Source organism: Halichondria panicea, chromosome 16 (assembly GCF_963675165.1).
Source record: "Halichondria panicea chromosome 16, odHalPani1.1, whole genome shotgun sequence".
Taxonomy (NCBI): Eukaryota; Metazoa; Porifera; class Demospongiae; order Suberitida; family Halichondriidae; genus Halichondria; species Halichondria panicea.
Window position 1 is genome coordinate 4279407 of NC_087392.1, and position 12589 is coordinate 4291995.

The 12589-nt window shown below is 42.3% G+C and overlaps 2 protein-coding genes across 2 annotated transcripts; both read right to left on the reverse strand.

The window, feature by feature from the left end:
- Positions 1–126: 126 nt before the first annotated feature.
- On the reverse strand, positions 127–4255 carry LOC135350614 (uncharacterized). The gene is made up of 3 exons (XM_064549470.1): positions 3037–4255; positions 2496–2822; positions 127–566 (listed from the first exon to the last, which is right to left on the reverse strand). The coding sequence occupies exons 1-3, from the start codon at positions 4094–4096 to the stop codon at positions 256–258; spliced, it is 1698 nt and encodes a 565-aa protein (XP_064405540.1). The 5' UTR covers positions 4097–4255; the 3' UTR covers positions 127–255.
- Positions 4256–4357: 102 nt separating this feature from the next.
- LOC135349743 (centrosomal protein of 85 kDa-like) lies at positions 4358–12515 on the reverse strand. The gene is made up of 14 exons (XM_064548345.1): positions 11776–12515; positions 11371–11491; positions 11006–11100; positions 10669–10759; positions 10253–10405; positions 9506–9601; positions 9106–9170; positions 7581–7656; positions 7094–7252; positions 6662–6739; positions 6283–6339; positions 5224–5268; positions 5034–5130; positions 4358–4628 (listed from the first exon to the last, which is right to left on the reverse strand). Exons 1-14 carry the CDS (start codon positions 12351–12353, stop codon positions 4456–4458), a joined length of 1884 nt encoding a protein of 627 aa, XP_064404415.1. The 5' UTR covers positions 12354–12515; the 3' UTR covers positions 4358–4455.
- Positions 12516–12589: the final 74 nt, after the last annotated feature.

Below are 12589 nucleotides of genomic sequence, written 5' to 3' on the forward strand. Positions count from 1 at the left end.
TTGGAATGCACCTCTACAACTGAGCTCCCAGCATTCATTTATATACCCATGCAGTATATAGTGGTCTTGACTGATGACTCCTTAATTGACTTATGCAATATATTCTTCACAACAAATGGGAAAAAGTTCAAAGCAGTGCAATTTCATTGACTTGTCACTCACATAATATACACAAAACAGTAAAAACTAACACGAAAGGTGTATAATAATTCAATCATATTTATATTTAAAACTTGGAAATCCAGGCTATACGGGCTAACTAAAACCAAGTCTAGCATTGGCTTTACTTGCTGCATCGTGTTTGGCTGCTTTTTTGCTGGCTTGTGGTGATCCAACCTCTTCACACAATATCCCAGTACTATCCCTCACGATTACTTTGTATTGGAACTTCAGTGTATCACGTATCAAGACTTCTTCCAAATCGTATTTGTACCTGGCTGATTCACAAGCCATTTTCAAAATTTGCACTGGTGTGTTGTAGGACTGTTTCTTCACAGGTAATTGCTGAGGACTTGAGCCTTGTCTTGTCAGAGCTGATTTGGGAGTCTGCCCCCTTACTGGTGCATCTGGGTGAAGAAATAAATTATGTCAAATCGAGGGGGTCTAAAAGTTAATGAGTTACCGACACATGCGTCATCGTTTATGTATCACAATGATGTGAGGTATATACACAAAATGGGTGTCCCTACTCGCTGGGACTACTAGACTCCCCCTTTGACCTAAATAGATTATGCACTTGTCAAGGAGATAGTCTCGTACCCAGCCTCTTTTTTTTATATATATCGAGAGGTAATGGCCAGACTATCAAGCAATAGAGTTGCTTTCTTATGATATTTAGCTGAGTGATGGTATAATGAAAGCACCGCGGGTGCTAATGCCTCGGTGGAGGTGCCAAAGCTATACACACATTATAATTATCATGATGAACAATAATAATTAATTTTGCTGCATACAAACTCAAGGAGTGGGTAATGATCGACCAGATTATTGTTAAGATGCCAAAAGTTAAAGTCTAAAATTAATGGCTGCATCAGCAGAGCCTTGCAGCTCTCTTCTCTTCTCGCTCTTGCAGCTACCAATAGCTAGCGTTCTAGTGCAGAGCTAACTACTAAGTAGAGTAGCAACACTCGGTGAACAACTTTTGCTACGCACTCTTCTGAAAAGGCTGCAATGGCATTCCAAGTATTTTTGCAAAACTAGGCATAACTCGAGAACGAAGCATTATTTTGAAAATCCACGAATTAAAATCTAAGTATAGAAACTCTTACTTGCACCATAGATTGAAGAGAGAGGGATAGGAAACGGAGTGGTGCACGTGATGATTTTACATTGAATCTGCAGTGGAGCCTCGAAAATTATCCGCGCTACGCCCTATGAACGAGGCTATTAAGCACACTTTTGCCGGGTAACTCCTAAAGCTGTGTTTCCTCGAGACATAATCTCTTTCAGCAACTTAAAACACGCCTAGTCCATGAGCCACGTGTAGTACTTGCTAATGACTGACCACACCCAGTAAAAAGAGACTTTCCAATAAAGTTATATGTTCCCAAGGCTGTTTTAGAGCTATTGGAACATGTAACGTGTAAGCGTGCTGGTTATGACTACTACAATAGGTATAGACCTTGAAATATAAGTGAGTTGCACGGACTAAGCACAGTTACTTGTAGTTTATTTTATGCACTGAGTGTAGAAATAGATATTGTTGTGATGGCCTCGATTAAACCGCAGCGTAGCGCGGATGTTACTCGAGATACCAACCGTTTCCTATCCCTCTAACTCTTCAATCTATGCTTGCACTTATTCATCCTTGAGCAGTTGTAGCAGTCTACACAGATACAGACACACAAACATACTACCGTATACCTTGCTTGCGCATGCGTACCGACCGAGACATAATTACTTGGACAGTTCTAATACAATCACCGTCAGGTTGTAAAGGGGTTATGGTTATAGTGAGAATGGTATTGGGACTGCAAAAGAATCATCACACCTTAGGCCAGGAATATAGTGTAGCTATACTGCTAAAAAAACTCTGGTGATACACACACACTTTATAACTGAATCATGTCACCAGGTAAATCTACCTCCTGTTGAATAATGCTTCGTCATTGCTAGAGTGCTAACCTATTTGGTGTCCATAGTTTGTTCAATTTATTTATTATGGTACTCTGATTCCACATGGCTGTACAATTGTCAACGAGTTCTTGCTGACTCAGCAGGTACTTTTTTTGCAATAATTATTATAATACTTATGCATGTATAATAGCACTACATTGTGAAATCTAGCCTTCAGTATATTATTTATTATAGTCAAACAGACGATGTACCTAGTCAAGCAATTATAATAACCTGCTAGAAAGACAATTCCACTGCTTCCATCTCCTTGACAAGTGCATAATCTATTTATGTAAATAAGGTCAAAGGTGAGTCCAGTAGTCCAGTCCAGTGAATAGAGACGTACACACCAACCATTGATTAACAAAATAATAGCTCACCTAGAATTGCCAAGTGTTTGTAGGCAATTTTAGCAGCTTCTTCACGAGCTTCTTTCAAGTGCACTTTGGGGTCACTTTCGAAGGAGAGTGTTTTGTTCGTTACCGACAACTTGAAGGTCACCTTGGCAAGAAATTTCCCCATAGAGTTCTGAATGTCATCGTATCGCAGCTCTGATATCCTCCTGGCTTGCTGCATGTTGTTAAGGTGTGTCTGACAGCTTATCGGTGGACTGAATGTTTGAGCAGTACTGGGAGATTCATGGATACTCATCACCCTCATCGAAACATTCAGGGAAGAGGACTCATGTTCAGCAGCTGGTAGAGTCCCTATGGAAAACATTGCATTAAAAATGCATCAGGCATCACTTTTAAGTAATTATTAAAGCTAGAGATCGTGAAATTAATGGAGTTGAGACTCTCCAGCAATACATAACTCGTTAGATCGAATACATGTGCATCACATTTGAAAGCCACTCTTGCTAGATCTACTGATAATGTCTGGGGATTTGTAAGCAACACTAGTTATATGCAAAAAGCCTACCATTGTGCACCGCCATTGTTCTCTGGCTCTGCTGTGGCACAAAGTAAGGCATTGCTCCCTGGCTCTGCTGTGGCATGAAGTCAGCCATTGTTCTCTGGCTCTGCTGTGGCATGAAGTCAGCCATTGCTCCCTGGCTCTGCTGCTGTGGCACAAAGTCAGCCATTGCTCCCTGGCTCTGCTGCTGTGGCACAAAGTCAGCCATTGCTCCCAGGCTCTGCTGCTGTGGCATGAAGTCAGCCATTGCTCCCAGGCTCTGCTGCTGTGGCATGAAGTAGACGGTACCGTGAGACTGACCGATGAGGGAAGGCTGGGTCATGGCTCGCCTGAAAGTCTTCTGTTGGTACATTTGTAAAAGATCTCCATTCACACCAGTCAAAATATTCATCACCGAGTCACAATGTGCTTTTTCTTGAATCTTATTCCCTAAACAGTTCAACCATATTCCACCATGTTCTCTTTCGTACGATCGATATCCAATGCTTGTTGAGTATGCCAAGATAAAGTTTCCCTCTGGAGGCACATCAATCGTTGGAATAAGTTGTCCACCCTTTTCCGTGATGGGTGCCTCCGTTCTAAAATCAGGAGCACATCCACTTTTAGGAACAATTACAGCTTCTTTGTACGTATCCGTATCTCCCAAGCAAGAGTCGATCAGAAACACTTTGGGTGTTGTAGCAATAGCAGGGGAAAATTTTGGCATGAAATAGTTCAACATCTCGTGGACAGGAAACTTTTGACACTCGTAATCCTGCGCAAAAAAATAGGTCCGTTTTTTGTCCACATCTGCAGTACCATGACCAGAGAATATTACGACAATGCAGCCGTAATTTGAATGTCCAATGTCTGAAATAATTTGGTGTAAGGACTCATGCAATCGATGACTTGTATAGTTCTTCCAGCGACAAATATCGTATCCCAAGTTGACGAACACTCGCTCCATTTTATCTCCATCAATGTGCGCTCCAGTGAGATATTGCAAGTTTGTTTCTTTGTAGTCATTGGTGATGATGATTGCAAGGCCATTTTTCTGGGCTGACACATATCCTCCAGAACTTGCCATCCTTCAACTTCTTTCCTGCAGGGGCCTGGGATCGAGCTAGCTAGCTATACAGCTATACAGCTTCATTGGAGTTGCAGATAGATTCTATAGATGGTCTTGGTCAGAACTAGCTAGAGCATATAAAAGCATTATTGTTATGTACGTGTGCGCTGAGGTCATCCAGTGAATTTCCTTGGTGAATACCCTCACCACAATGAAATGCCCTCATGCATGAATAACCTTATTATGGTGCCCTTTTAGCTAGTACACCCTGGTAGACTGTCATGAGCAAGCATAATATTCTGTTTCAAATGCAGAGGAAATGCTAAAAATGACAAAAAGAAATGATGATTAAAGAACAAACAGGATAAAATGAAACATCACTGAATATGACAAGCAGTGCTGACTTGAATTGCTAACTGTTCCGACACAAACTCCCTAAGAGTCTCAATATCTCTCTTCAATCGTCTGCCGTGTTCTAACAGAGCATCGTAACCCTCGGTGAAGGCGAGGTCAGTCTCACTAGCCAGGGCCATGCCATCGTCTCTGGAATCTGCAGTGGATGTTGTGTGACAGATTCGCAATGACATTGAGGTCACGCTGATAAAGCTCGCCTAGTAAACATACTTTGATCTAGTTACAGGGAAACTTTAGTCTATAATTAGTTGCTTGATCAGGGAACACACACAATTCATTACAAGCCACTACAGCTAAGGTACTAGCCTTGGAAACTGCAGATATTGTATATATCCTACGGCCAGGGAATTTTCCTACATGCCTATAGTACCTCAGCAGCAGTAAACTACAATGCAGATAATTGTGCTGCTACATGTACATGTACTAGTACACCTTAGAGTAATGTACTGTACATGTACGTATAATGCTGAACAAGTAAAGTAATGGTTATACTCTATTGTGTAATGGGCCCATTCAGTAGCAAATGAGAAGGTGCTTTTACCTGTTTGCCCAAAGAGGTGTGAAGAACTGAACTTGTCTTCCATTAGCGATGAAGACAGATCAATGAGAGATTTGAAGTCTTTCAAACACTGAGTCAACTACGGAGGGAACAACAGAGAGAGTAGGTGAACTCCACAATGAGTTAAGAAGGTACAACGTCATGTAATACAAGTGCCATGCTCAGAACTCACTTCTATGGCAACCTGTTGAGCTTTGATTGACTGACTATCAATTGCCTGCAATGGAGATATATACATGCAGCAAATGTACAGAGCCACTACTGCAGTATTGTGACCAAGGGGGGGTGGGGGTTCAATCAGTAGAAATACTATGTACGGTTATTGCCAGTGTGTTTGCATGTCCAAAGGGCAGTATAAACATAAGTGCACAATTATGTAAGTACACATACACGTACATTGCTATAATCATGGTGGCAGCATACACGTACATACATGTATTATTTTGCTGGCACAGTGTGCCACTTCTAAAAATGAAAGCACCGCAGGTGCTGATGCCTCGGTGGAGATGCCAAAGCTACATAACATAAAGCTACTAATAGCTTTGATAAACAATTTAATTTTGCTGCATGCAAAAACTCAGAGAGTGGGTAATGATCGACCATGATTGTTGTTAAAAACGATCGATGCCAAAAGTTCAAGTATAAAATGTAATGGCTGCATTAGCAGAGCCTTGCAGCTCTCTTCTCACTCTTGCAGCTACCAATAGCTAGCGTTCTAGTACAGAGCTAACTACTAAGTAGAGTAGCAACACTCGGTAAACAAGTTTGGCTACGTGCTCTTCTGAAAAGGCTGCAATGGCATTCCAAGTAAGTAAAACTAGGCATAACTCGAGAACGAAGCATTATTTTGCAAATCCATGAATTAAAATCCAAGTAAACATGACTAGAAGCCTATAGAAACTCTTACTTGCACTTGATTCATCCTTGAGCAGCTGTAGCAGTCTACACAGACACACAGACACACTACCGTATACCTCGCTTGCGCATGCGCACCGAGGCATAAAAAAACTAACTGCAATAATTATGAAGACCAGGAACCTAGGTCCTAGATGAATAGTAAAAACCCACTACTTCTGTATTATTTTGTCTAAAATGTGTCTGTTATAAAGGGACTCCACTGTAATCAATATATAACTATAATTATTGTGCCAGTGACCCCAAGGTGCCAACCAGCAATAATTTTATTGTTTTCCTTGCCAGCTCAATGACTGATCATTATCTGCTCTCTCACCTCTTTCTCTTGCAGTGTGACATTCTTCTCCACCAGCTGCTGATTTTGAGTTAGCACCTATAAAATCGACATTAGCCACATACAGTAAATATACGAAGAAATAGCTCCCCGTTTACATGTATTGTATGCCATTGTACAATGAACTAACTCCTACAAGTTATAACACGGGAATATAATTATGGGAACTAAATTGGCCAATAATTATGCATAGGTGGCCTTTGTTGAGGAGTTGTTTTGTGCACATTGGGTGCCTGGCCTAGAACCATTACAAATGCAGCAATGAAATCTACGTATAAGGTGCACTATAATTATGTACAGGGCTGGCATTGATTTCTACATTTAGGATTTGGTAAAGATCATCAAATTCAAAATGAGTCACCTCTCTCATAGATGACTTCAGTTCACTGACTGTCCCCTGGTTCAGTTGCAGCTCCTCGTTTACAGCCAGCATAGCATCCTGCACACAAATTTGCAACTCAAATAACACCTCATCAACATAATCATCAAACAAAGGGAAAATCTACAATCAAAACACACTCCACTACTGTAACACCAAAACAAGGGACAACTACACATTATTGTACTGTATGTACATTGTTAGTACTGACTTTTCTATTTTAAATATGAATTTTGATGACACCATTTGAAAGGTCACTTTCTAAGCTTTCAAAAAATCATAAAACCGTTGAAATTGTGTACACCAAATTCAAGTTATGGCACCTGAAGGAGTCTCCAAACCATTGATTAAATGGCCAAAATGTCACATGTACATGCAGGGTGTTTTTGTAATAATATTTTTGCACACACTAACCGAGTTTCTGAGCAACTGTGTCTCCAGGGCCTTCATTCTCTTGACAACAGCCTTGTGTTTGACCCTCAGGTCTGCAGTGGCCTCCTGGAACCGAGCCTTGTGACGTTGTCTCATGGCCTCCAGCTCTCTCTGACAGTGTTTTTCAGCTTCAAACAGAAGCTGCAGAGAGGGAGAGAGAAAGGTGGGGAGGGGGCATTCATAACCAACTTTATGTGCTATAGTAACAAATGCCATGGTAACATTGTGAGATACCAACTTGGCAATGAGATGGTTATGATGTCTACAGAGGTGGAGAAACAGACATAATAAAAAAAAAAGGCCAATCATTATTACAACACTTACGTGCCATGGGAGGAGAAAGTTACCCGCACAAGTTACACGTAAAACTTCAAGCAAAATATGCACTAATACTCGGACATCCAAATATATCCAAATATACAAGTACATGTATCTAGTTAGCTCTTATCATTTAACAAATCTTGTATACCTTCTGTAATCGGGTGCACTCTGCCCTTGCTCTCTTGTTCTCTTCCAGTAACTGACTCGTCTCAGCACCACTGCCCCTACACAACACACACACATAGTGAAGACAGTGCAACTGACTCGTCTCAGCACCACTGCCCCTACACAACACACACACACAGTGAGGACAGTGCAACTGACTCGTCTCAGCACCACTGCCCCTACACAACACACACACAGTGAGGACAGTGTAACTGACTCGTCTCAGCACCACTGCCCCTACACAACACACACACAGTGAGGACAGTGCAACTGACTCGTCTCAGCACCACTGCCCCTACACAACACACACACAGTGAGGACAGTGCAACTGACTCGTCTCAGCACCACTGCCCCTACACAACACACACACACAGTGAGGACAGTGCAACTGACTCATCTCAGCACCACTGCCCCTACACAACACACACACAGTGAGGACAGTGCAACTGACTCGTCTCAGCACCACTGCCCCTACACAACACACACACAGTGAGGACAGTGCAACTGACTCGTCTCAGCACCACTGCCCCTACACAACACACACACACAGTGAGGACAGTGTAACTGACTCGTCTCAGCACCACTGCCCCTACACAACACACACACAGTGAGGACAGTGCAACTGACTCGTCTCAGCACCACTGCCCCTACACAACACACACACAGTGAGGACAGTGCAACTGACTCGTCTCAGCACCACTGCCCCTACACAACACACACACAGTGAGGACAGTGCAACTGACTCGTCTCAGCACCACTGCCCCTACACAACACACACACACACAGTGAGGACAGTGCAACTGACTCGTCTCAGCACCACTGCCCCTACACAACACACACACAGTGAGGCCAGTGCAACTGACTCGTCTCAGCACCACTGCCCCTACACAACACACACACAGTGAGGACAGTGCAACTGACTCGTCTCAGCACCACTGCCCCTACACAACACACACACAGTGAGGACAGTGCAACTGACTCGTCTCAGCACCACTGCCCCTACACAACACACACACAGTGAGGACAGTGCAACTGACTCGTCTCAGCACCACTGCCCCTACACAACACACACACAGTCAATAGCTACTGCATGTACGTATAATGACAGAGTATACCTACTCCCGATAATGAAAATCAGTTCAAAAGTGCTAGACAGCTACAAACGCTCTGCCAATCCTAATAATGGTGTTAGCAGCGTACAATGTTACAGTACCATCATGTGAACTAGTTCACAAACCAAACTTGAGTTTGGAAGGTTCTGCAGTTACACCTGTCACCCTATAATCAGGTCACCCTCCTAACACTGCCAGGTGTTATGGAGGGTGACTCAAAAGTCAACATGCAGTTCAACCTTGTATTAGCAGGCCAATACAGCCAGTTAATGGGCCACAAAGTCTCCATAGTGTTCAACCCGTGTTAGCAGACCACCTCTTTGGATTGACAGAGCGTTGGTAGCTCTTTAGCATTCCTAAGGGTGACCTCTATTGTTATAATGTACACCCCCTCACCTTGCATTGTCCAATTGCTGCCTTAGCTCACTGCACCTTAGCTCCAGCTCAGCATGACAGGACTCCTGTGATTGTGATGCCATGGGTACAGTATTCTCTATACATTGACTGTCACTATAGCTCACTGGTACAAGTGTAGGTATACATGTGCATTCACAGTGAACTACATGTAGCACAAAAATTACATTTTTAGTCTGTCAGCTAAAATACAATTTACACATTCCTAGCTAAGGATCAATCAGAATCATGGCTTACATGACTGTCCTTAAACTAAAGTTACATAAAACGCTTAATACACAACTGCTGTTTTGGCTACTATTTAACTATTTTAAGCACTTCCCAGTAAGGGTAGAGTATCTAATGCTGTGAAAGCACTCTCTACATGTACATGTACACGTACCTGCTCTGTGAGTTTGCCCCGTGCAGTGTGGAGTTGGTCCTCTTTGACTGCCAGTTGACCGGTGAGGGACGAACACAGCGTGTCCTGGTGCTGGGTCTGAAGGGGAGGGGGGTGTCAAACGAAAACTGTTGTATGCTTGGAATGTGTAGACAATAATTACAACCACTAGTGAATCTCCTTTGTATGCTATGCACACAAATGCGCTTGCCAGCACTTTAGGTAAGAATCATCAGCAGAGGTACTCAAAGTACACATACATATACATACCCTCATGTTTCTTAAAACCAAAGCTACATGTACGCACTTTACTAGGCATAACCAAACATTCCCTGTTTACAGTAACATTCACAGATGACATGCACATCGTGTAATCAGTTATTGATAGTTTTGATAGCGAAGTGCTCTAGCTACAAAAGATATCCCCCAAATAACTTTCCTACATCTATAACTGCACATAATTCTTGGAGTATACGAAAAACAACATCTCTACAAAGGATAAAAGCACACGAGTATTATGTACATCACTAGCTATTACTGATAGTCTGATACATTGCACCGTCTACATGTACATGTGATGTATGTGAAAAGGCCAACACTAACTATCAAACGATACAAAACAAACTTGCATGTACGCCTCTATAATATTTGAACGATGATGACTTCTCTCCCTGTAAAACATGCCATGCTCATACTGAACATCATATTTTTTCTAACACATACACGTAAGCTACATGCTTAGCAACTTACGTGCTCCTTGAGTGCAAGGTACTCCTCCATGGTAGGCATGTTCTCAAAGTATCCGTTCAGCTTGAAAATGTGCTGACTCAGCTCTTTGCTCTTGCCCTGGGCAACTTGTAACTTGTGCTCCAAGTCTGTCAATGACGTGGTCTTATCAGCCAGCTGCAGCGATTGTATTACAATGTAGGCTGAGGTGTCGTGTATTTTACACATGCAAACTACTGTAACAGCACTACTACATCTACACGTATTATTGTGTACATGAAGTCCAAACTGCCATATCCACGAGATTAACTCTAGAGGTACCGTAGCCCAAAACAAGGAAGAAGCTTGTAATGGAGGGGCTAGTCACAATCATGAGCAGTATCGTATATTCAAGGGGCTGGGTTATAATTTTTGAGTATGATGGTACATGCACTGCTTACCTGTTTGTGTAGCTGCTCGTTCTCTGTCTGTAGTTCCTCTTGTTTCTTTGAGAAGTCCTGAGATTTCATATGTGATTCATATTCGATAGAACTGCAGGAATGTATAAAGATAATCATAACTGAATATTACACAGAAATGTGAATTGCTGTTCAGTAATAAAGCTTACAGGACAGTGAAACCTGTCTATTGTGGTCACCCTCACGTATACAGTCACTGACACTCAACTGCCAGGTTTTTTAATGCTGCAGTAATAGTCCTCTCCAAATCAGGAGTGCAAGATAATTGCTACTGACGCTGATGATGCATACTGTCGCTGATACATGCTGTGATACTTACTCGAGTTTGTTGGAGAGTTGTTCAGTTTCTTTCCTGTTCACAGACTGCAGTGCAGCTAGCTCAGCTTGTAAGGCTGCATTCTTGCACTCCAGTTCCTGCAGCAAGAAGGAACACAAATCAACAGTGATAAATACAGGACATTCCTAAGCTGACTAGCGCTAATACGCACGTTGGCATACATCTAATCAATGACCAACTAGTCTCTATGGTACGGAGAAACAGAAAACGGTGGTTGCTATGTACACATGTTTTGACTATAACCATTGACAGTTGTCTTTGGGTATATATACACTGGCAATATGCACTAGCACATAATACATGCATGTACATGTACACTGTTTCAAAGTAGACAATTGTGGTCTTACCCTGAGTCTAGCATTGAGAGACCCCTCTGTGCTAGTTCGCATGGTGCTGGCCAGTTGTAGACTGCTCCGGGCTTCACTTTCGTGCAGCTGGGCTTGGAGGTGACTGATGGTGAGCTTCTGTCTGCAGGGGAACAAAATTAATACTAAGCCATAAATTGGCACAATAATAATTATTAACTAAGTAAAATTATAGTGTGCAATACATGTCTTCACAGGTAATCAGTTCTGAAAAGAGGTGTTCGGTTGAACACTTCTATTGGGTGCGAGAATGACTACGAAGAATGTTTGTCACTGTAAAATGTTAATTACATAATCGCCTAACCTAGGAAAAGCAATGTCAGTTATTTCTGTTTCCTACACACAGGAGTGTATGAACACACAACTCATTCATGACTTCGTTCTTACCTGTCAATCAGATGATTCTTTTGCGCTAACAGATTATCTTTTGTCTCAACCAAAGTCCTCCACTTATCACTTGAATGTTCACTAACAGCAACTTGTGGGGATTCATACATGTACACCATTTTCGGTTTCACTCTGAGAGTTGTAGAACCTTCCAGATCGTCAAAATGAGAAACAGGCAGCTTGTAAGTACTGTCTCCAACATACGGGGCAACCAATGCAGTAGCTTTCGACAACTGAACGAAATTGGCCGAACCTTGATGTTCTGACGTCGACTGACTGAGACTGCCTCGATGCTTTCTCTGGCTAGTGTGAGTAGGATACACATCCATATGTTCCATGTACTTTTGCACTAGTTTTCCAGGGCTTGAAGGTGGTGGTATATCTTGTGCAGAGTAGTGTGGGGGCACATAGTCACTGACTGCTGGCAGTAGAGGTAGGGAGCCTTTTCTTTGAACAGCACCAGTCTCTGAGTCCGAATACGGCGGGGTATGTATTGGGAAGGAGGATTGTTCGCTCATAGGAGGTTGCTTTCTCGCAGTGGAGACATGATTTGTGGAGCTGAATTTATGAATTGACATTGTTTCTTTGTTTTCTTGAATACAACTTTCTCTAGCTAAGACATTGTATATATGAGACTCAGTGTCTAAGCTTATAGGTCTAGTATAGACACTTTCCGTCTCTAAAGTTGAGCTAGCTAGATCTAGCTAGCTAGCGAGTCAAACTGGAGTGGAAACCCCTTTGTAGCTTGGTACAGAGCGTCACACAAAATTAATGATTATACGTGCTAATTATACGATCTTTACCAAAAAGCTAA